At 48.3% G+C, this 23,002-nt stretch overlaps 1 protein-coding gene across 2 annotated transcripts in view; it reads left to right on the top strand.

Annotated features, from left to right (window-relative positions):
• The window catches only part of LOC129826475 (single-stranded DNA-binding protein 2), a 128,257-nt gene that overhangs the window by 52,528 nt on the left and 52,727 nt on the right, over positions 1-23,002 (top strand). For both annotated transcript variants that reach the window (XM_055887242.1, XM_055887244.1), the window contains exons 2-4: positions 4,991-5,063; positions 18,047-18,108; positions 18,518-18,602. In XM_055887242.1, coding sequence (XP_055743217.1) covers positions 4,991-5,063; positions 18,047-18,108; positions 18,518-18,602 — 220 coding nt within the window. The remainder of the gene's footprint in view (positions 1-4,990; positions 5,064-18,046; positions 18,109-18,517; positions 18,603-23,002) is intronic.

The raw sequence follows: 23,002 nt of genomic DNA, 5'->3' as shown, positions 1-23,002 counted from the left end.
GGATTGCTTTATCCTAGGTATTCCTTGAAGAGGTGGGGTTTCAGGTGTCTCCGGAAGGTGGTGATTGACTCCGCTGTCCTGGCGTCGTGAGGGAGTTTGTTCCACCATTGGGGTGCCAGAGCAGCGAACAGTTTTGACTGGGCTGAGCGGGAACTGTACTTCCTCAGTGGTAGGGAGGCGAGCAGGCCAGAGGTGGATGAACGCAGTGCCCTTGTTTGGGTGTAGGGCCTGATCAGAGCCTGAAGGTACTGAGGTGCCGTTCCCCTCACAGCTCCGTAGGCAAGCACCATGGTCTTGTAGCGGATGCGAGCTTCAACTGGAAGCCAGTGGAGAGAGCGGAGGAGCGGGGTGACGTGAGAGAACTTGGGAAGGTTGAACACCAGACGGGCTGCGGCGTTCTGGATGAGTTGTAGGGGTTTGATGGCACAGGCAGGGAGCCCAGCCAACAGCGAGTTGCAGTAATCCAGACGGGAGATGACAAGTGCCTGGATTAGGACCTGCGCCGCTTCCTGTGTGAGGCAGGGTCGTACTCTGCGGATGTTGTAGAGCATGAACCTACAGGAACGGGCCACCGCCTTGATGTTAGTTGAGAACGACAGGGTGTTGTCCAGGATCACGCCAAGGTTCTTAGCGCTCTGGGAGGAGGACACAATGGAGTTGTCAACCGTGATGGCGAGATCATGGAACGGGCAGTCCTTCCCCGGGAGGAAGAGCAGCTCCGTCTTGCCGAGGTTCAGCTTGAGGTGGTGATCCGTCATCCACACTGATATGTCTGCCAGACATGCAGAGATGCGATTCGCCACCTGGTCATCAGAAGGGGGAAAGGAGAAGATTAATTGTGTGTCATCTGCATAGCAGTGATAGGAGAGACCATGTGAGGTTATGACAGAGCCAAGTGACTTGGTGTATAGCGAGAATAGGAGAGGGCCTAGAACAGAGCCCTGGGGGACACCAGTGGTGAGAGCGCGTGGTGAGGAGACAGATTCTCGCCACGCCACCTGGTAGGAGCGACCTGTCAGGTAGGACGCAATCCAAGCGTGGGCCGCGCCGGAGATGCCCAACTCGGAGAGGGTGGAGAGGAGGATCTGATGGTTCACAGTATCGAAGGCAGCCGATAGGTCTAGAAGGATGAGAGCAGAGGAGAGAGAGTTAGCTTTAGCAGTGCGGAGCGCCTCCGTGATACAGAGAAGAGCAGTCTCAGTTGAGTGACTAGTCTTGAAACCTGACTGATTTGGATCAAGAAGGTCATTCTGAGAGAGATAGCAGGAGAGCTGGCCAAGGACGGCACGTTCAAGAGTTTTGGAGAGAAAAGAAAGAAGGGATACTGGTCTGTAGTTGTTGACATCGGAGGGATCGAGTGTAGGTTTTTTCAGAAGGGGTGCAACTCTCGCTCTCTTGAAGACGGAAGGGACGTAGCCAGCGGTCAAGGATGAGTTGATGAGCGAGGTGAGGTAAGGGAGAAGGTCTCCGGAAATGGTCTGGAGAAGAGAGGAGGGGATAGGGTCAAGCGGGCAGGTTGTTGGGCGGCCGGCCGTCACAAGACGCGAGATTTCATCTGGAGAGAGAGGGGAGAAAGAGGTCAAAGCACAGGGTAGGGCAGTGTGAGCAGATCCAGCAGTGTCGTTTGACTTAGCAAACGAGGATCGGATGTCGTCGACCTTCTTTTCAAAATGGTTGACGAAGTCGTCTGCAGAGAGGGAGGAGGGGGGGGGGGGGGAGGATTCAGGAGGGAGGAGAAGGTGGCAAAGAGCTTCCTAGGGTTAGAGGCAGATGCTTGGAATTTAGAGTGGTAGAAAGTGGCTTTAGCAGCAGAGACAGAAGAGGAAAATGTAGAGAGGAGGGAGTGAAAGGATGCCAGGTCCGCAGGGAGGCGAGTTTTCCTCCATTTCCGCTCGGCTGCCCGGAGCCCTGTTCTGTGAGCTCGCAATGAGTCGTCGAGCCACGGAGCGGGAGGGGAGGACCGAGCCGGCCTGGAGGATAGGGGACATAGAGAGTCAAAGGATGCAGAAAGGGAGGAGAGGAGGGTTGAGGAGGCAGAATCAGGAGATAGGTTGGAGAAGGTTTGGGCAGAGGGAAGAGATGATAGGATGGAAGAGGAGAGAGTAGCGGGGGAGAGAGAGCGAAGGTTGGGACGGCGCGATACCATCCGAGTAGGGGCAGTGTGGGAAGTGTTGGATGAGAGCGAGAGGGAAAAGGATACAAGGTAGTGGTCGGAGACTTGGAGGGGAGTTGCAATGAGGTTAGTGGAAGAACAGAATCTAGTAAAGATGAGGTCAAGCGTATTGCCTGCCTTGTGAGTAGGGGGGGAAGGTGAGAGGGTGAGGTCAAAAGAGGAGAGGAGTGGAAAGAAGGAGGCAGAGAGGAATGAGTCAAAGGTAGACGTGGGGAGGTTAAAGTCACCCAGAACTGTGAGAGGTGAGCCGTCCTCAGGAAAGGAGCTTATCAAGGCATCAAGCTCATTGATGAACTCTCCAAGGGAACCTGGAGGGCGATAAATGATAAGGATGTTAAGCTTGAAAGGGCTGGTAACTGTGACAGCATGGAATTCAAAGGAGGCGATAGACAGATGGGTAAGGGGAGAAAGAGAGAATTACCACTTGGGAGAGATGAGGATCCCGGTGCCACCACCCCGCTGACCAGAAGCTCTCGGGGTGTGCGAGAACACGTGGGCAGACGAAGAGAGAGCAGTAGGAGTAGCAGTGTTATCTGTGGTGAGCCATGTTTCCGTCAGTGCCAAGAAGTCGAGGGACTGGAGGGACGCATAGGCTGAGATGAGCTCTGCCTTGTTGGCCGCGGATCGGCAGTTCCAGAGGCTACCGGAGACCTGGAACTCCACGTGGGTCGTGCGGGCTGGGACCACCAGGTTAGGGTGGGCGCGGCCACGCGGTGTGAAGCGTTTGTATGGTCTGTGCAGAGAGGAGAGAACAGGGATAGACAGACACATAGTTGACAGGCTACAGAAGAGGCTACGCTAAAGCAAAGGAGATTAGAATGACAAGTGGGCTACACGTCTCGAATGTTCAGAAAGTTAAGCTTACGTTGCAAAAAATAAAAGTAAAATAAAAGATCTGATTGACTAAAATGATATAGTACTGCTGGCTGGTGAAGTAGCCTGGCTAGCAGTGGCTGCGTTGTTGAAAGTGAAGCTGGCTAGGTGACCTCGACAATTTCTCTAAATTTCTCTAAACTACACAATTATCATGGATACAAGGACAGCAAAGACAACTAGCTAACACTACGCTAATCAAGTCGTTCCGTTGTAATGTAAGTTTCTACAGTGCTGCTATTCGGTAGAAGTTGGCTAGCTAGCAGTGTTAGCTAGCAGTGTTGGCTAGGTAGGAGGACGGCAGCGCGGCAGGCGAAAATAGCTGGCTAGCTAACCGATAATTACTCAAAGCTACACAATTATCTTAGATACAAAGATAGCAAAGAAAACTATGTAGCTAGCTAACACTACACAAATCAAGTCGTTCCGTTGTAATGTAATCGTTTCTACAGTGCTGCTAATCGGTGGCTAGCTGGCTAGCTAGCAGGGTTGGCTACGTTGCGTTACGTTAGGACGAAAATAGCTGGCTAGCGAACCTCAATAACTACACAATTATGTTTGATACAAAGACGGCTATGTAGCTAGCTAAGATCAAACAGATCAAACCGTTGTACTGTAATGAAAATGAAAATCAGACCGTTGTACTATAATGAAATGTAATGAAAAGTTATACTACTATTGGGTAGACGGTGGACGTTTGCTAGCTGGCTAGCTGCTGGGCAGATAGCAGTGTGGACTACGATAGACGACGAAATACGATAATTACGCAATTATCTTTGATACACAGACGGCTATGTAGCTAGCTAAGAAGAAATTGCTAAGGTTGGACAAATTAAACCGTTGTACTATAATGAAATGTAATGAAAAGTTATACTACCTGCAGAGCGAATGCAAATGCGACCGCTCGCTCCAAACCGGATGTCAGCATAGTGGTGCTCGTTGTGTAGTTTTGGCCACATCAAAGAAAAATGCAACCATTTGCACAATCATCCTAAAATCTCATAAGAAATTGTGTTTTTTTAAATATGCTATTATATTCGGTTATGTCATGTAGAATACTATCATTGGGTTCTTGCAGACATTGATTCAAATTTGATCAAACTTTATTAAAGGAGCACCATTCACCACAGTAGCCTGTTCTCTGAGCAGCCGAAACAGTGGAGCAGAGACTGCACATCCCGCACATGCGCAGAAACTTTGGACCTTTAGTTGTTGGGAAGAGGAAGTCAGATCCGCAGCCACTCTGATTAGTTCCTTCTCTGGAGTGTTTTGGTGATGTAAAGTTCCGTTTGACTGCAGTACACTTCGGACACACCCACACACATCACCTCATTCATCTTATGTCCTCTATCCCTATACCATGGGTATTCAACTGTTACCCTACGAGGTCCGGAGCCTGCTGCTTTTCTGTTCTACCTGATAATTCATTGCACCAACCTGGTGTCTCAGGTCTAAATCAGTTCCTGATTGTACTGTTAAGAGACTGACTGATACTGCATTGATCCCTGACCTGATCATTGGATGTCTTGTGTCTGTGTATCGGGTAGACCGCCCGCACGTCGGCCGGCCCTCCAAGTTAGTTTGATCAACAAAGCAGCTCTAATTCATTCATCGATGAATGAATCAATTGTGAAAGGATTTTCCAGTGTAAGAAAAAGTCTGTTTTTTGGGGGGTATAGAGTGCCTGGTGTAAAACAGAGGCATTTACAGTATGTTCCCTCGATGCCAACTCATCCCAGCATGCTGTTTGTTCTTCTACTGGCAGGCTGTTTTCAACTTTAACATTGGCTGTGTCTCATATGGCCCAAAGCTGTCTTGGTTGAAATTGGACAGGAAAGGTCAAATTGAAGCATCCAGGCAGTGACGTAGCGTGGTGAGGCTACACTACTCTAGTCCAGTGATCATCCTACTAACATGATATCGTCCCTGTGTTTCTCTGTGCAGGTTAGCTCTCTATGTGTATGAGTACCTGCTGCACGTAGGGGCACAGAAGTCAGCACAGACCTTCCTCTCAGAGGTAAGTGTGTAGTGTGTGTGTGTGTGTGTGTCCACTCTCCCAGAACAGGGCTGATTCTCCCTCCTATGCAGCTTCCTGTAAGGCAGGGCAGTGTGTGTGTGGTTAATTTAATTAGTGTGGAGCACAGTGCTGAGCTGGCAGAGCATGCAGGGCGGCAGGTGGTTCAGCATTTAGCCTCCATTTACTGGTATCAGCACAGAGAGTTACACCACCTAGCTGACAGCTTTACACTGGCATCTCTCTGTCTCTCTCTGTGTCTCTCTCTGTGTCTCTCTCTGTGTCTCTCTCTGTGTCTCTCTCTGTGTCTCTCTCTGTGTCTCTCTCTGTGTCTCTCTCTGTGTCTCTCTCTGTGTCTCTCTCTGTCTTTGTTAAGGTAAAGAGGTTTGGAAGTTGAAGCCAGTATATTTCTCTAAATCACTGTAAATTAAAATGCAAAAGAAAGAAAGAAAAGGGATAGAGGATGCAGATGCATCAGCTGGCTCCACTCTCCCATTTCCTCCCCCCTCACATGCACGCACACACACCCTTTCCTCTCTGGCATCCATGTCACATCACTCTGTCTGTCTTCCGGAGATGGGGGAGATGAAAGGAGAGGGTTTGAGTGTGGGAACTGAGAGCATTAGTTGAGAGAGGGATGTATATAAACACAGCCGTCCCTCCTTCCCCCACTACCATAGTTCCTACTGAAGTAGAGGGGAGGAGAGGAACATGGCTTTGAAGACAGGTTATCCACACAGAGCTGTGTTTACCACACACATCTGTTGACACCTCCAGGCTGCGATGTTAACTAGTTCCCAAGTAGAACCCTATTCCCTATTTAGTGCACTACTTTTGACCAGTGAATAAGGTGCTATTTGGCATGCAATCCCTGAGACCCAACCCATCCTCAGGGCCAAATCCAAACCGCTTCTCCTGGTGCTGCAGAAAGATGGGTTAACATGCCTGATGGTGTTCACTGTTGATAAAACATTGACTATGATGAACTCTGATCAGGCTGCAGTCATGTAAACCTTCTAATGCCGAATGATAATCTCAGAGCCAGCCTTAACAATACCCTGCCAGTTGCCCCATTGTGTACAGTTTCCTCAGACAGCCACTCTCCACCGTCGCTCAGTCACATGGTTTTACTATGTGTGTGCATGCTTGTGTGTGTTTGTGTGTGTGTGTGTGTCAGAGGAGGCTGGTGGGAGGAGCTATTGGAGGACGGGCTCATTGTAATGGCTGAAATGGAATAAATGGAATGAAGTCAAAAATGTGGGTTCCATATGTTTGATGTGTTTGATACCATTCCATTTATTTAATTCCAGCCATTACAATGAGCCGGTCCTCCTATAGCTCCTCCCACCAGCCTCCTCTGGTGTGTGTGTTGTGCATGTGTGAGTGACCATAAATCAGATTTAGCCCAGAGGATGATGTCAATGCTTGCGTTGTCCTTGTGTTATGCTATGTTTTGAAAAAAGCGAGAGAGACCGAGTGAAAGGAAGAAAGGAAACATAGTGATGGGGCAAACACAGGGTTCACCTCTCCGGCTGGTGCATGTCCATATGGACAGTCCCACGGACACACAATTAATAATGGACTCTGTGCTCTGTATGGTTTATAGTACACACACACACACCTCAATTATGCAATTACAGTGATTGTCTCTGTGCTCCAGCACTTTGGATTTAAAATGATCCAATGACAATGAAGTTTAAGGGCAGACTGTCATCTTTCATTAGAAGGTATTTTTTAAATCTATATCAGCACTTTTTGTACATAGTCCCTTCATTTCAGGGTACCAGAAGTATTGTGACAAATTCACTTATATGTGGATCAAAGTAGTCAAAAGTTTAGTATTTGATCCCATATTCCTAGAACGCAATGATTACATCAACCTTGTGACTCTACATTTGCTATTTGTTTTGGTTGTGTTTCAGATTATTTAGGTCCCAAAATGAATGGTAAATAATGTATTGTGTAATTTTGGAGTCACTTTTATTGTAAATAAGAATAGAATATGTTTCTAAACACTTCTACATTAATGTGGATGCTACCATGGTTACAGATAATCCTGAATGAATGGTGGATAATGGTGAGTGAGTTACAGAGGCACAAATATCATATGGCACCGGAGGGGATGGCTGATGTTTTAATCAATTGGGCTATTTTGTGTTATTTTTGCATTGTTTGTAACTTATTTTATACATAATGTTGACCCTACCATCTCTTATGACCAAAAAGAGCTTCAGGATATCAAAACAGTGATTAATTACCTCGAACTGGACAAAGAATTTTTCTTTAATGAGTCAGTCGTGAAGGATATAATGCTGCTCCCAGACAAGGCCCAAATCCATTCACATGAAGAAAATAAGGAAATACAGAAGGATTAGGGTGCCTTGTGAGAATTCGTTGGCAAGTGGGTAACCCGCCTCTACCATCCATTCCATTACCCAACATGCAATCACTGGAGAATAAACTGGATGAACTCCGTTCGAGACTCTCATACCAACGGGACATTAAAAACTGTAATATCTTATGTCTCACCGAGTCCTGGATGAAGGACGACACGGATAGTATACAATTGGCTGGGTTTTCCATGCATAGGCAGGACAGAACAGCTACGTTTGATAAGACGGGGGGGGGGGGGGGGGTCTATTTGTCTATTTGTCAATAACAGATACCACAAAGCTCATCACTAAGGACCCTGGGAGTAAACACCTCCATCTGCAACTGGATCCTGGACTTCCTGACTGGCTGCCCCCAGGTGGTAAGAGTAGGCAACAATACACCTGCCACACTAATCCTCAACACGGTGGCACCTCAGGGGTGCGTGCTTAGCCCTCTCCTGTACTCCCTGTTCACCCACGACTGCGTGGCCAAGCACGACTCCAACACCATCATTAAGTTTGCTAATGACAAACCAGGCAAAATTAAACAGGCTTATTTTTATAATGAATATGAATTCGGAGGGTAGAAATGATTACATATTAAGGCATTAGACCTCTCACAAGGCTTCAGTCATACAAAAGTTAAATCCAAACGGGTTCTCTCACAAATTAATAACAATGTCTCACCCCATGCTCAATAATGGCCTTTTCCCCTTTATTCAGATTACAACCCCACACGTTCAGTTATTTGAAAAGGAAATCATCTCCCAAATATTGCTAGTTTATAAACAAGTTACAATTTCAATTTAATCCACCTGAAAAAACAGAACAAACAATACAACAAATATTGTGGTTAAACTCAAATATACTAATAGATAAAAAACGTTTTTATTTATTAAATTTTTTAAATAATCTTTGTAATTATATCATAAATTGGACTGGTGGAGTAATGTCACACATGCAGCTAAGAAAAATATATGGAAATGTCTACCCAAAATTACAACCAACTAATTGTGGATTTACCACAAAATTGGAAGAGGAAAGTACAAGAGGGAAAAAGTACAGTTTGCACTGTTCTGTGAAGGGAGTAGAACACAGCGTTGTACGAAATCTTGAGTTTCTTGGCAATTTCTCGCATGGAATAGCCTTAATTTCTCAGAACAAGAATAGACTGACAAGTTCCAGAAGAAAGTTATTTGTTTCTGGCCATTTTGAGCCTGTAATCGAACCCACAAATGCTGATGCCCCAGATACTCAAGAAGGCCAGTTTTATTGCTTCTTTAATCAGAACAACAGTTTTCAGCTGTGCTAACATAATTGCAAAAGGGCTTTCTAATGATCAATTAGCCTTTTAAAATGCTAAACTTGGATTAGCTAACACAACGTGCCTTTGAAACACAGAAGTGATGGTTGCTGATAATGGGCCTCTGTACGCCTATGTAGGTATTCCATTAAAAAATCTGCCGCTTCCAGCTACAATAGTCATTTACAACATTAACAATGTCTACACTCTATCTGATCAATTTGATGTTACTTTAATAGACAAAATGTCACGCCCTGACCATAGAGAGCTTTTTATTCTCTATCTTGGTTTAGTCGGGGTGTGACTAGGGTGGGTTATCTAGGTGAATATATACACTGCTCAAAAAAATTAAGGGAACACTTAAACAACACAATGTAACTCCAAGTCAATCACACTTCTGTGAAATCAAACTGTCCACTTAGGAAGCAACACTGATTGACAATAAATTTCACATGCTGTTGTGCAAATGGAATAGACAAAAGGTGGAAATTATAGGCAATTAGCAAGACACCCCCAAAAAAGGAGTGATTCTGCAGGTGGTGACCACAGACCACTTCTCAGTTCCTATGCTTCCTGGCTGATGTTTTGGTCACTTTTGAATGCTGGCGGTGCTCTCACTCTAGTGGTAGCATGAGACGGAGTCTACAACCCACACAAGTGGCTCAGGTAGTGCAGTTCATCCACGATGGCACATCAACGCGAACTGTGGCAAAAAGGTTTGCTGTGTCTGTCAGCGTAGTGTCCAGAGCATGCAGGCGCTACCAGGAGACAGGCCAGTACATCAGGAGATGTGGAGGAGGCCGTAGGAGGGCAACAACCCAGCAGCAGGACCGCTACCTCCGCCTTTGTGCAAGGAGGAGCACTACCAGAGCCCTGCAAAATGACCTCCAGCAGGCCACAAATGTGCAAGTGTCTGCTCAAACGGTCAGAAACAGACTCCATGAGGGTGGTATGAGGGCCCGACGTCCACAGGTGGGGGTTGTGCTTACAGCCCAACACCGTGCAGGACGTTTCGCATTTGCCAGAGAACACCAAGATTGGCAAATTCGCCACTGGCGCCCTGTGCTCTTCACAGATGAAAGCAGGTTCACACTGAGCACATGAGCACATGTGACAGACGTGACAGAGTCTGGAGACGCCGTGGAGAACGTTCTGCTGCCTGCAACATCCTCCAGCATGACCGGTTTGGCGATGGGTCAGTCATGGTGTGGGGTGGCATTTCTTTGTGGGGCCGCACAGCCCTCCATGTGCTCGCCAGAGGTAGCCTGACTGCCATTAGGTACCGAGATGAGATCCTCAGAGCCCTTGTGAGACCATATGCTGACACATGCACATTTGTGGCCTGCTGGAGGTCATTTTGCAGGGCTCTGGTAGTGCTCCTCCTTGCACAAAGGCGGAGGTAGCGGTCCTGCTGCTGGGTTGTTGCCCTCCTACGGCCTCCTCCACATCTCCTGATGTACTGGCCTGTCTCCTGGTAGCGCCTGCATGCTCTGGACACTACGCTGACAGACACAGCAAACCTTTTTGCCACAGTTCGCGTTGATGTGCCATCGTGGATGAACTGCACTACCTGAGCCACTTGTGTGGGTTGTAGACTCCGTCTCATGCTACCACTAGAGTGAGAGCACCGCCAGCATTCAAAAGTGACCAAAACATCAGCCAGGAAGCATAGGAACTGAGAAGTGGTCTGTGGTCACCACCTGCAGAATCACTCCTGTTTCGGGGGGTATCTTGCTAATTGCCTATAAGTTCCACCTTTTGTCTATTCCATTTGCACAACAGCATGTGAAATTTATTGTCAATCAGTGTTGCTTCCTAAGTGGACAGTTTGATTTCACAGAAGTGTGATTAACTTGGAGTTACATTGTGTTGTTTAAGTGTTCCCTTTATTTTTTTGAGCAGTGTATATCTATGTTGGCCTGGTATGGTTCCCAATCAGAGGCAGCTGTTTATCGTTGTTTCTGATTGGGGTTCATATTTAGGCAGCCATTTCCCCATTGTGCTTTGTGGGATCTTGACTATGTATAGTTGCTTCACGTTTCATTTTGCGATTTATTGTTTTCTTTGAGTTTCACTTCCAAATAAAGAGGATAGAACCATACCACGCTGCATCTTGGTCCACTCATTATAACGATGATCCCACCAACAACGGACCAAGCAGCGTGCTCCGGAGGAGCAGGGATCCTGGGCCTGGGAGGAAAGCCAGGAGTGGAGGATATCCTGGACGTGGGACGAGATTATGACAGGAGACAGAAGCCTACCATGAGAGCAGGTGGAAGCAGCGAGGGAACAACAACGACAACACCGGGGTTCGCGGCCACGACGGAAGCCTGAGAGGCAGCCTAAAAAAAATGTTTTGGGGGGGAGGCACAGGGTTTGAACCAGAGCCAACTCCCCGTACTCACCGTGGGGAGCGTGTGACCGGTCAGGCACCATGTTTTGCGATGATACGCACTGTGTCTCCAGTGCGCATTCACAGCCCGGTGCGTTCTGTGCCAGCTCCTCGCACTTGTCGTGCTAAAGTGGGTATCTGTCCAGGACGGGTTGTGCCGGCTCATCGCTCCTGGTCTCCAGTACGCCTCCAGGGTCCAGTACATCATGCGCCGGTTCTACGCACTGTGTTCCCAGTTCCCCTTCACAGCCCAGTGCGTCCTGTGCCAGCTCCCCGCACTTGCCGTGCGAAGGTGGTCATTTGTCCAGGACGCGTTGTGCCAGCTCTACGCTCCAGACCTCCAGTGCGTCTCCACAGTCCAGTACGTCCCGTGCCTCCTCCCCGCACTCGCCCTGAGGTGCGTGTCACCAGCCTGTTGCCACCTGTACCGGCCCCACGCATCAGTCCTCCAGTGCGCCTCCACAGTCCAGTACGTCCCGTGCCTCCTCCCCGCACTCGCCCTGAGGTGCGTGTCACCAGCCTGTTGCCACCTGTACCGGCCCCACGCATCAGTCCTCCAGTGCGCCTCCACAGTTCAGTACGTCCTGTGCCTCCTCCCCGCACTCGCCCTGAGGTGCGTGTCACCAGCCCGGTGCCACGTGTACCGGCCCCACGCATCAGGCCTCCAGTGCGCCTCCACAGTCCAGTACATCCTGTGCCTCCTCCCCGCACTCGCCCTGAGGTGCGTGTCACCAGCCCGGTGCCACCTGTACCAGCCCCACGCATCAGGCCTCCAGTGCGTCTCCCCAGTCCAGAGCTTCCAGCGACAGTTCCCAGTCCGGAACCTCCGGCGACAGTTTCACAGTCCGGAACCTCCGGCGACAGTTTCACAGTCCGGAACCTCCGGCGACGGTCCGCAGTCCGGAACCTCCGGCGACGGTCCGCAGTCCGGAACCTCCGGCAACGGTCCGCAGTCCGGAACCTCCGGCGACGGTCCGCAGTCCGGAACCTCCGGCGACGGTCCGCAGTCCGGAGCCTCCGGCGACGGTCCGCAGTCCGGAGCCTCCGGCGACGGTCCGCAGTCCGGAGCCTCCGGCGACGGTCCGCAGTCCGGAGCCTCCGGCGACGGTCCGCAGTCCGGAGCCTCCGGCGACGGTCCGCAGTCCGGAGCCTCCGGCGACGGTCCGCAGTCCGGAGCCTCCGGCGACGGTCCGCAGTCCGGAGCCTCCGGCGACGGTCCGCAGTCCGGAGCCTCCGGCGACGGTCCGCAGTCCGGAGCCTCCGGCGACGGTCCGCAGTCCGGAGCCTCCGGCGACGGTCCGCAGTCCGGAGCCTCCGGCGACGGTCCGCAGTCCGGAGCCTCCGGCGACGGTCCGCAGTCCGGAGCCTCCATCGACGGTCCGCAGTCCGGAGCCTCCATCGACGGTCCGCAATCCAGAGCCTCCATCTACGGTCCGCAATCCAGAGCCTCCATCTACGGTCCGCAGTCCAGAGCCTCCAGCGACGGACGGCAGTCCAGAGCCTTCTGCGACTGTCTGCAGTCCAGAGCCTTCTGCGACGGTCTGCAGTCCAGAGCCTCCTGCGAGGGTTCCCAGTCCGGAGTCCCCGGCGACGATCTACGGTCCGGAGTCCCCGGCAACTTTCATCTCTCAGAGACAGAACGCGTCTCCTTCCTGAGCGGTGTGACGCCTGCGTGTTTCCATGGTGTTTACACTTGCGTACTATTGTTTGTACAGATGAATGTGGTACCTTCAGGTGTTTGTAAATTGCTCCCAAGGATGAACCAGACTGCTGGAGGTCTCCAATTTTCTTTCTGAGGTCTTGGCTGATTTCTTTAGGATTTTTCCATGATGTCAAGCAAAGAGGCACTGAGTTTGAAGGTAGGCCTTGAAATACATCCACAGGTACACCTCCAATTGACTCAAATTATGTTAATTAGCCTATCAGAAGCTTATAAAGCCATGATGTCATTTTCTGGAATTTGACAAGCTGTTTAAAGGCACAGTCAACGTAGTGTATGTAAATTTCTGACCCACTGGAATTGTGATACAGTGAATTATAAGTGAAATAATTTGTCTGTGAACAATTGTTGGAAAAATTACTTGTGTCATGCACAAAGGAGATGTCCTAACTGACTTGCCAAAACTATAGTTTGTTTACAAGAAATTTGTGGAGGGGTTGAAAAACGAGTTTTAATGACTCCAACCTAAGTGTATGTAAACTATGTATGTCCAGGCCCGTCCGAAGTTTGCCAATGACCATCTGGATTACCCAGAGGAGGAATGGGGCAAGGTCATGTGGTCTGATGAGACAAAAATAGAGCTTTTTGGTCTAAAGTCCACTCGCCGTGTTTGGAGGAAGAAGAAGGATGAGTACAACCCCAAGAACACCATCCCAACCGTGAAGCATGGAGGTGGAAACATCATTCTTTGGGGATGCTTTTCTGCAAAGGGGACAGGACGACTGCACCGTATTGAGGGGAGGATGGATGGGGCCATGTATCGCGAGATCTTGGCCAACAACCTCCTTCCCTCAGTAAGAGCATTGAAGATGGGTCGTGGCTGGGTCTTCCAGCATGACAACGACACACAGCCAAGGCAACTAAGGAGTGGCTCCGTAAGAAGCATCTCAAGGTCCTGGAGTGGTCTAGCCAGTCTCCAGACCTGAACCCAGTAGAACATCTTTGGAGGGAGCTGAAAGTCCGTATTGCCCAGCGACAGGATCTGGAGAAGGTCTGTATGGAGGAGTGGGCCAAAATCCCTGCTGCAGTGTGTGAAAACCTGGTCAAGAACTACAGGAAATGTATGATCTCTGTAATTGCAAACAAAGGTTTCTGTACCAAATATTAAGTTCTGCTTTTCTGATGTATCAAATACTTATGTCCTGCAATAAAATGCTAATGAATTACTTAAAAATCATACAATGTGATTTTCTGGATTTTTGTTTTAGATTCCGTCTCTCACAGTTGAAGTGTACCTATGATAAAAAATTACAGACCTCTACATGCTTTGTAAGTAGGAAAATCTGCAAAATTGGCAGTGTATCAAATACTTGTTCTCCCCACTGTATATTTGAAAAAAATGTATATGGGGGATTGGAAGCGATGCAGACAATTACATTGATGGATGCTACAATCTATCTGCAATATTAAAGCTGATCTACCCCCTTTACATTTTTTAAATGTTTAAATGATGACACAACGGTGGTAGGCCTGATCACCAACAACGTTGAGACAGCCTTTAGGGAGGACGTCAGAGACCTGGCAGTGTGGTTCCATGATAACAGCCTTTCCCTCAACGTGAGCAAGTCAAAGGAGATGATCGTGGGTTACAGGAAAAGGAGGGTTGAACACGCCCCCATTCACATCAACGTAGTTGTAGTGAAGCGGGTCGAGAGTTTCATGTTCCTTGGTGTCCACATCACCAACAAACTATCATGTTCCAAACACACCAAGAAAGTCATGAAGAGGGCACGACAATGCCTTCTCCCCCTCAGGAGACGGAAAATATTTGGTATGGGTCCCTAGATCCTCAAAGTTATACAGCTGCACCATTGAGAGCATCCTGACCAGTTGCATCACCGCCTGGTATGGCAACTGCTCGGCATCCGACCGAAAGGTGCTTCAGAGGGTAGTGAGTACGGCTCAGTACATCGCTGGGGCCAAGCTTCCTGCCATCCAGGACCTATATACTAGGCGGTGTCAGAGGAAGGCCCAACAAATTGTCAAAGACTCCAGTCACCCAAGTCATGGACTGTTTTCTCTGCTACCGCACGGCAAGCTTTACCAGAGCTCCAAGTCTAGGTTCAAAAGGCTCCTTAACAGCTTCTACCCCCAAGCCATAAGACTGCTGAACAATTAATCAAATGGCCACCCGGACTGTTTGCATTGACACCACTCCCCCCCTTTGTTTTTACACTGCTGCTACTCGCTGTTTATTATCCATGCATAGTCACTTACCCTTTCCTACATGTACAAATGACCTGCACTAACATGTACCCCTACACATTGACCCGGTACCGGTACCCCCTGTATATAGCCTCATTATCTTTATTTATTTAAAAATCACTGAAGCTGGAGACTTATTTCTCCCTCTCTAACGTTAAGCATCAGCTGTCAGAGCAGCTTACCGATCACTGTACCTCATCCCCATATCGTTTTTTTTGTTGTTGCTCTTTTGCACCCCAGTATTTCTACTTGCACATCATCATCTGCACATCTATCACTCCAGTGTTAATGCTAAATTGTAATTATTTCGCCTCTATTGCCTATTTATTGCCTTACCTCCCTAATCTTACTACATTTGCACACACTGTACATATACCTTTTCTATTGTGTTATGTTTGTTTATCATATGTGTAACTCTGTGTTGTTTTTGTCGCACTGCTTTGCTTTATCTTTGTCACGTCCTGATCTGTTTCACCTGTCTCCACCCCCTCCAGGTGTCACTTATTTTCCCTGGTGTATTTATCCCTGTGTTTCCTGTCTCTTTGTGCCAGTTCGTCTTGTATGTTCAAGTCAACCAGCGTGTTTTTTCCCGTGCTCCTACATTTCTATTCTCTTTTACTAGTCCTCCCGGTTTTGACCTTTGTCTGTTTTTCTGGACTCCATTCCCTCCTGCCTGACCATTCTGACTGCCCTGACCTCAAGCCTGCCTGCCATTCTGTACCTCTGAACTTGTTTTGACCTTTTGCCTGTCCACGACCATTCTCTTGGCTACCTCTTTTGGATTGTTAATAAGCATCTTGGACTCTAATCATCTGCCTCCTGTGTCTGCATCTGGGTCTCGCCTTGTGCCATTATAATCTTGGCCAGGTCACAGTTGTAAATGGCCTACCTAAACTGGCCTACCTGGTTAACCTGTCTAGGACTGGGGTTCCGCTAGCGGAAATTCAATCAACAGAAATCTCATAATTCAAATTTCTCAAACATACAAGTATTAGACACCATTTTAACGATAAAATTCTCATTAATCCAACCACAGTGTCCGATTTCAAAAAAGCTTTTCGGCAAAGCAGAACATATCATTATGTTAGGTCAGCAACTAGTCACAGAAAGCCTACAGCGATTTTCCAACCAAAGAGAGGTGTCACAAAAGCAGAAATATTGATAAAATGAATCACTAACCTTTGATATTCTTCATCAGATGACATTCCCGGGACAACATGTTACACAATACATGTATGTTTTGTTCGATCAAGTTCATATTTATATCCAAAAACCTCCGTTTACATTTGGCTTTGCCTCCAAAACATCCCACATCAAATCACAGAAATACTCATAATAAACATTGATAAAAGATGTTATTCACAGATTTAAATAAAGGTGAAATAAAAAATAAAATATTTTTATTGTGTTACTTTAAATTTTTATTTTTTTACTTTAGTTTATTTAGTAAATATTTTCTAAACTAAATATTTGTTCAACTGCATTGTTGGTTAAGGGCTTGTCAGTAATCATTTCACGGTAAGGTCTACACATGTTGTATTCGGCGCATGGACAAATAACATTTGATTTAATAAATCCCCTCTAATGCTAACCTCCCCTGTTATTGTAATGGTAAGAGGTTAGCATGTCTTGGAGGTATACTAACCTCCCATGTTATTGTAACGGTGAGAGGTTAGCATGTCTTGGAGGTATACTAACCTCCCATGTTATTGTAACGGTGAGAGGTTAGCATGTCTTGGAGGTATACTAACCTCCCCTGTTATTGTAAAGGTAAGAGATTAGCATGTCTTGGAGGTATACTAACCTCCCCTGTTATTGTAACGGTGAGAGGTTAGCATGTCTTGGAGGTATACTAACCTCCCCTGTTATTGTAACGGTAAGAGGTTAGCATGTCTTGGAGGTATACTAACCTCCCCTGTTATTGTAACGGTAAGAGGTTAGCATGTCTTGGAGGTATACTAACCTCCCCTGTTATTGTAACGGTGAGAGGTTAGCATGTCTTGGAGGTATACTAACCTCCCCTGTTATTGTAACGGTAAGAGGTTAGCATGTCTTGGAGGTATACTAACCTCCCCTGTTATTGTAACGGTAAGAGGTTAGCATGTCTTGGAGGTATACTAACCTCCCCTGTTATTGTAACGGTAAGAGGTTAGCATGTCTTGGAGGTATACTAATCTCCCCTGTTATTGTAATGGTAAGAGGTTAGCATGTCTTGGAGGTATACTAACCTCCCCTGTTATTGTAATGGTAAAAGGTTAGCATGTCTTGGAGGTATACTAACCTCCCCTGTTATTGTAATGGTGAGAGGTTAGCATGTCTTGGAGGTATGATATTTGTGCTTCATCATTATTAACAATTCATTCAGGATTATCCGTAATATTGGGACTATCCACATTGATGTAGAATTTTTAGAAACATTCTATTCTTATTTACAATTAAAGTGACTCCAAAATGACACAATACATTATTTTCCTAAATAATCTGAAACACAAAATAAAATAATCTGAAACACAACCAAAACAAATAGCAAATTTAGAGTCACAAGCTTGATGTAATCATTGCGTTCTAGGAATATGGGACCAAATACTAAACTTTTGACTACTTTGAAACACATATAAGTGAATTTGTCCCAATTCTTTTGGTACCCTGAAATGAGGGGACGATGTACAAACAGTGCTGTAATTTCTAAATGGTTCACCCGATGTGGATGAAAATACCCTCTAATGAAAGACGACAGTCTGCACTTTAACCTCATTGTCATTGTATCATTTTAAATCCAAAGTGCTGGAATACAGAGCCAAAACAGAAAATGTGTCACTCTCCCAATACTTTTGGAGCTCACTGTATATAATGATGTGTATGTGAATTCCCACATACTCTCAAAATACTTGTAGACTTTAGTTTCATGTCATGAATATTACAGTACAATGGAGTCTACACCTACACTTTATACACCTTATCTGAAACCTCTCTGTCTTTCTGTTTCTCTGGTAGATCCGATGGGAGAAGAACATCACATTAGGAGAGCCCCCAGGATTCCTCCACTCTTGGTGGTGGTGAGTACAGTACTACGTCTTCCACTCCATTCCCCCACACTCTCATTTATCTTCATCCTCCTCTCTATTACAACGTGTTGTCAATGACTTGCTGTAAATGACAATGACCTATCAATCGACTTAGCTGGGCCTGTATTAAAAGAAATTCAGTTTTCCTTTTTAGATGTTAATGAGAGGGAAAGGTGGGATGCCTAGTCAGTCTGATTCAGAGAGGTTTCGGGGGGCTGCCTTGTTGGACAGGGGGACCTTGTCCATCCTACTCCTACTCTGAGATCCTCTGTGAATACGGGTCCTTGTAACATTCTGGAAAAATCAGGATGATAACATTAATAAGGATAAAGATAATGTTATTTTTGTGTGTTTTTTGCACTTCTGTGTATATAACCTCCCCGCCCTCCCTGTGCTACAGTGTGTTCTGGGACCTGTACTGCGCGGCCCCGGAGAGGAGAGAGACATGTGAACATTCTAGTGAGGCCAAGGCCTTCCATGACTACGTGAGTCACCATCAACATTACCTCACCCCGTCCACAACCACAAGCACTGCTGCCCCACACTGGTGCCTACTGCTGCCCCAAACTGGTGCCTACTCCTGCCCCACACTAGTGCCTACTGCTGCCCCACACTGGTGCTTACTGCTGCCCCACACTGGTGCCTACTACTACCCCACACTGGTGCCTACTGCTGCCCCACACTGGTGCCTACTGCTGCCCCACACTGGTGCCTACTGCTGCCCCACACTGGTGCCTACTGCTGCCCCACACTGGTGCCTACTGCTGCCCCACACTGGTGCCTACTGCTGCCCCACACTGGTGCTTACTCCTGCCCCACACTGGTGCTTACTCCTGCCCCACACTGGTGCTTACTCCTGCCCCACACTGGTGCTTACTCCTGCCCCACACTGGTGCCTACTCCTGCCCCACACTGGTGCCTACTGCTGCCCCACACTGGTGCCTACTCCTGCCCCACACTGGTGCCTACTGCTGCCCCACACTGGTGCCTACTCCTGCCCCACACTGGTGCTTACTGCTGCCCCACACTGGTGCCTACTGCTGCCCCACACTGGTGCCTACTGCTGCCCCACACTGGTGCCTACTGCTGCCCCACACTGGTGCCTACTGCTGCCCCACACTGGTGCCTACTGCTGCCCCACACTGGTGCCTACTCCTGCCCCACACTGGTGCCTACTCTTGCCCCACACTGGTGCCTACTCCTGCCCCACACTGGTGCCTACTGCTGCCCCACACTGGTGCTTACTGCTGCCCCACACTGGTGCCTACTGCTGCCCCACACTGGTGCCTACTGCTGCCCCACACTGGTGCCTACTGCTGCCCCACACTGGTGCCTACTGCTGCCCCACACTGGTGCCTACTGCTACCCCACACTGGTGCCTACTGCTGCCCCACACTGGTGCCTACTCCTGCCCCACACTGGTGCTTACTGCTGCCCCACACTGGTGCCTACTGCTACCCCACACTGGTGCCTACTGCTGCCCCACACTGGTGCCTACTCCTGCCCCACACTGGTGCCTACTGCTGCCCCACACTGGTGCCTACTGCTGCCCCACACTGGTGCCTACTGCTACCCCACACTGGTGCCTACTCCTGCCCCACACTGGTGCCTACTGCTGCCCCACACTGGTGCTTACTGCTGCCCCACACTGGTGCCTACTACTACCCCACACTGGTGCCTACTGCTGCCCCACACTGGTGCCTACTGCTGCCCCACACTGGTGCCTACTGCTGCCCCACACTGGTGCCTACTGCTGCCCCACACTGGTGCCTACTCCTGCCCCACACTGGTGCCTACTCCTGCCCCACACTGGTGCCTACTACTACCCCGCACTGGTGCCTACTGCTGCCCCGCACTGGTGCCTACTCCTGCCCCACACTGGTGCCTACTCCTGCCCCACACTGGTGCCTACTGCTGCCCCACACTGGTGCCTACTGCTGCCCCACACTGGTGCCTACTCCTGCCCCACACGGGTGCTTACTGCTGCCCCACACTGGTGCCTACTGCTACCCCACACTGGTGCCTACTCCTGGCCCACACTGGTGCCTACTCCTGGCCCACACTGGTGCCTACTGCTGCCCCACACTGGTGCCTACTCCTGCCCCACACTGGTGCCTACTGCTGCCCCACACTGGTGCCTACTACTGCCCCACACTGGTGCCTACTACTGCCCCACACTGGTGCCTACTACTGCCCCACACTGGTGCCTACTCCTGCCCCACACTGGTGCCTACTACTGCCCCACACAGGTGCCAACCAGTTCTGCCAGTGTTTTTAAATAGATATACACTGGATAGGAGTTGAGCGGCTGGATGTTGAAGATGAACATGATGGAAATATTGTGATGATATGTTCTGTGTTTACTATGTGATGTGATGTGTTCAGGTAAGTGCTGTCCAGTAACAGTAACAGGGAAAGTCATGTAAGCATATCCAGAGCCTGAGCTATGTCTGAACACCTCATTTGTCTCTCTCTCTGTTTCTCTCACTGGAGTCGGAGGGGTCTCCTGCTTTTTGATGTTGTTGTTCTCTCTCTGTAGCAAGCCTGACTCATCAGATTTTGTGTGGCGTGGCTTATTGAGACGCATTGTTGGGAGTGCACAGGTTGTAGCTTTCTGCTTACCCCAGCAGGGTTCTCTTCTGTCTGTCTCTCTCTCTCTCTCTCTCTCTCTCTCTCTCTCTCTCTCTCTCTCTCTCTCTCTCTCTCTCTCTCTCTCTCTCTCTCTCTCTCTCTCTCTCTCTCTCTCTCTCTCTCTCTCTCTCTCTCTCTCTCTCTCTCTCTCTCTCTCTCTCTCTCTCTCTCTCTCTCTCTCTCTCTCCTCTCTCTCTCTCTCTCTCTCTCTCTCTCTCTCTCTCTCTCTCTCTCTCTCTCTCTCTCTCTCTCTCTCTCTCTCTCTCTCTCTCACACACCCCCCACATACCCCCTCTCACTTTGGGTTTAGCAATTGCAGAGAGGGGGAGAGAAAGGAGAGAGAATGGTAGTTGGAGGGAAGGAGGTGGGGGAACGGTGCACAAGGTGTGAGGTGGAGTGTGTAGAAGAGAGATTTGTGTGTGCTTGTGTGTGTGTGTGTGTGAGGTGCAGTGCGGGTGAAGTCAGATGATGCTGCTGATGCTGGTGATGATGATGTGTGTGATGAATAGGCTCCTGGGGAATGAGGCAGCAGCGCTATGATGATGTCATCCTGGCTCTGGGGAAAGGAGCTGGAGGGCGGCCCAACCTCTGAGCCCTGAGACAGAGAGGGGCCGGGGTGGGTGAGGAATGGAAAGGGAGGGGGAGAGAGAACGTGGTGGGAGTCGGAGAGTGGGGGATGGAACTGGAAAGAGAGGGGGGGAGAAGGAGTAGGAGAGAGGAGGATGGAAAGGGAGAGAGGGAGAGAGAGAACGAAAGAGGGAGATGGAGAGGTGGAGGCTGGACAGAGGCAGCGTGAATCAGAGGCACAGAGAAAGGAAGGAGTCTCACCTTGCTTAGTCCCTGTTCATCCTGCCTCTTTTAAATCGTACTGGTAACAACACCACTCACAGTCTAACTACTTAATAGAGAGCAACACAGTTACTGGCAACAATTCATGTTTAGAAAATTCCATATTTTCAGCTTCTTCTATTACTCTGTAAAATGCATCTTAATATGGTGGGCAAAATAAATGGCACAGAATGAACAGAATTCTTCCATGTTCTTCTCCTGGATGTAATCTGTGAGCTTTAATTAGCCAAGGTCACTTTCAATTAACTGTAGTAATGCTGTGGTGGTTGTAAGATCCAATCAGAACCAATCCACCACACAGATACTGTAGCTGCTTTACATAGCTCAATTAACAGAGATGAAGAGAACATTATGATTGGCCGTATTGAAAAAGTAGAATACCTTGATTTGATGGAGATCGTCTTTTGTTTCAATTGTGTGACTTGAGTCTAATGAAGATGTAATCAGACATATTGGTGATAATTATTTTCAGATGGCTAATTACTGTTCAGGAGTTTGCTCTGCTCATTCCATGGTTGCCTGTCGACTCGTACTGAATGTAATTCCCCTGCTCTATCAATACATACATTCAGTGTGAGACTACCATCGTAGGCCGTTCTACTGACTTCAAAGTCAGGGTTGTTGTACAAAACAAGTCATCAGCGATTGGATCGTCTCTAACCAATCAGTATCAAAGCCAATTACTATTTCCAAAACACCGCTTTACCCACGTGTGTTCAGCCTCTTGCCCAACCCATCGTTTTCTGGAGCCAATCAGAACGGTTTGAATGTGTTTGCATTCGAGAAGTGGTCGGGGAGGAGATCAAATCCAGACACATCGTGGAGAAGAAACATTAGTGGGCGTGGCGTTTGGCCTGAGCGATGTGGATGGGTGTCTGGGTGTCTGTGTGTATATATTTGCATGTGAGCTTGCGTGCATGTGCTTGTGTGTGTGGTTGCGTGCGTGTGTGTGGTTGTGTGCGTGCGCGTGTGATTGTGTGTGCGCGCGTTTATGTATAAACATTATGTGTCTGACTTGAGCCAGTATTCCAGGAACACCAGGGCAAAGTGAGGGATGAAAAGAGTGATGAATGAAGTGAAGAGTCCTGCTGTATTGATTTCCATCTTCAGCCTGGGCTTTTCAGCCAGGGAAACAGCGTTTACAGTTCTGCTAAGTGCTTTTTCAATTGCTTTCTCCATGCTAAATGAGCAAATTCCATTTGAGGAGGGAAGTGGAATCATCAAAACAAGCTATGTTTACATTATTTTCTCTTGCAAATTGACCAATTAGAAACTAAGTCACAGAATATTATTTTCTGTCTAAGACTTCGATCCATGCAGGTCAATGAGATTGTTCCTGACGCTGTTATGAGAGGTTGGAAGGTAGCAAAGAAGAGGGATGGCTCTCACTATCATGTGGTAACGT

This window comes from Salvelinus fontinalis, chromosome 28 (genome assembly GCF_029448725.1).
Source record: "Salvelinus fontinalis isolate EN_2023a chromosome 28, ASM2944872v1, whole genome shotgun sequence".
In the NCBI taxonomy this organism is placed as follows: Eukaryota; Metazoa; Chordata; class Actinopteri; order Salmoniformes; family Salmonidae; genus Salvelinus; species Salvelinus fontinalis.
The sequence above is the reverse complement of the archived record's forward strand: the minus strand, read 5'-3'. Positions and strand labels throughout refer to the sequence as shown.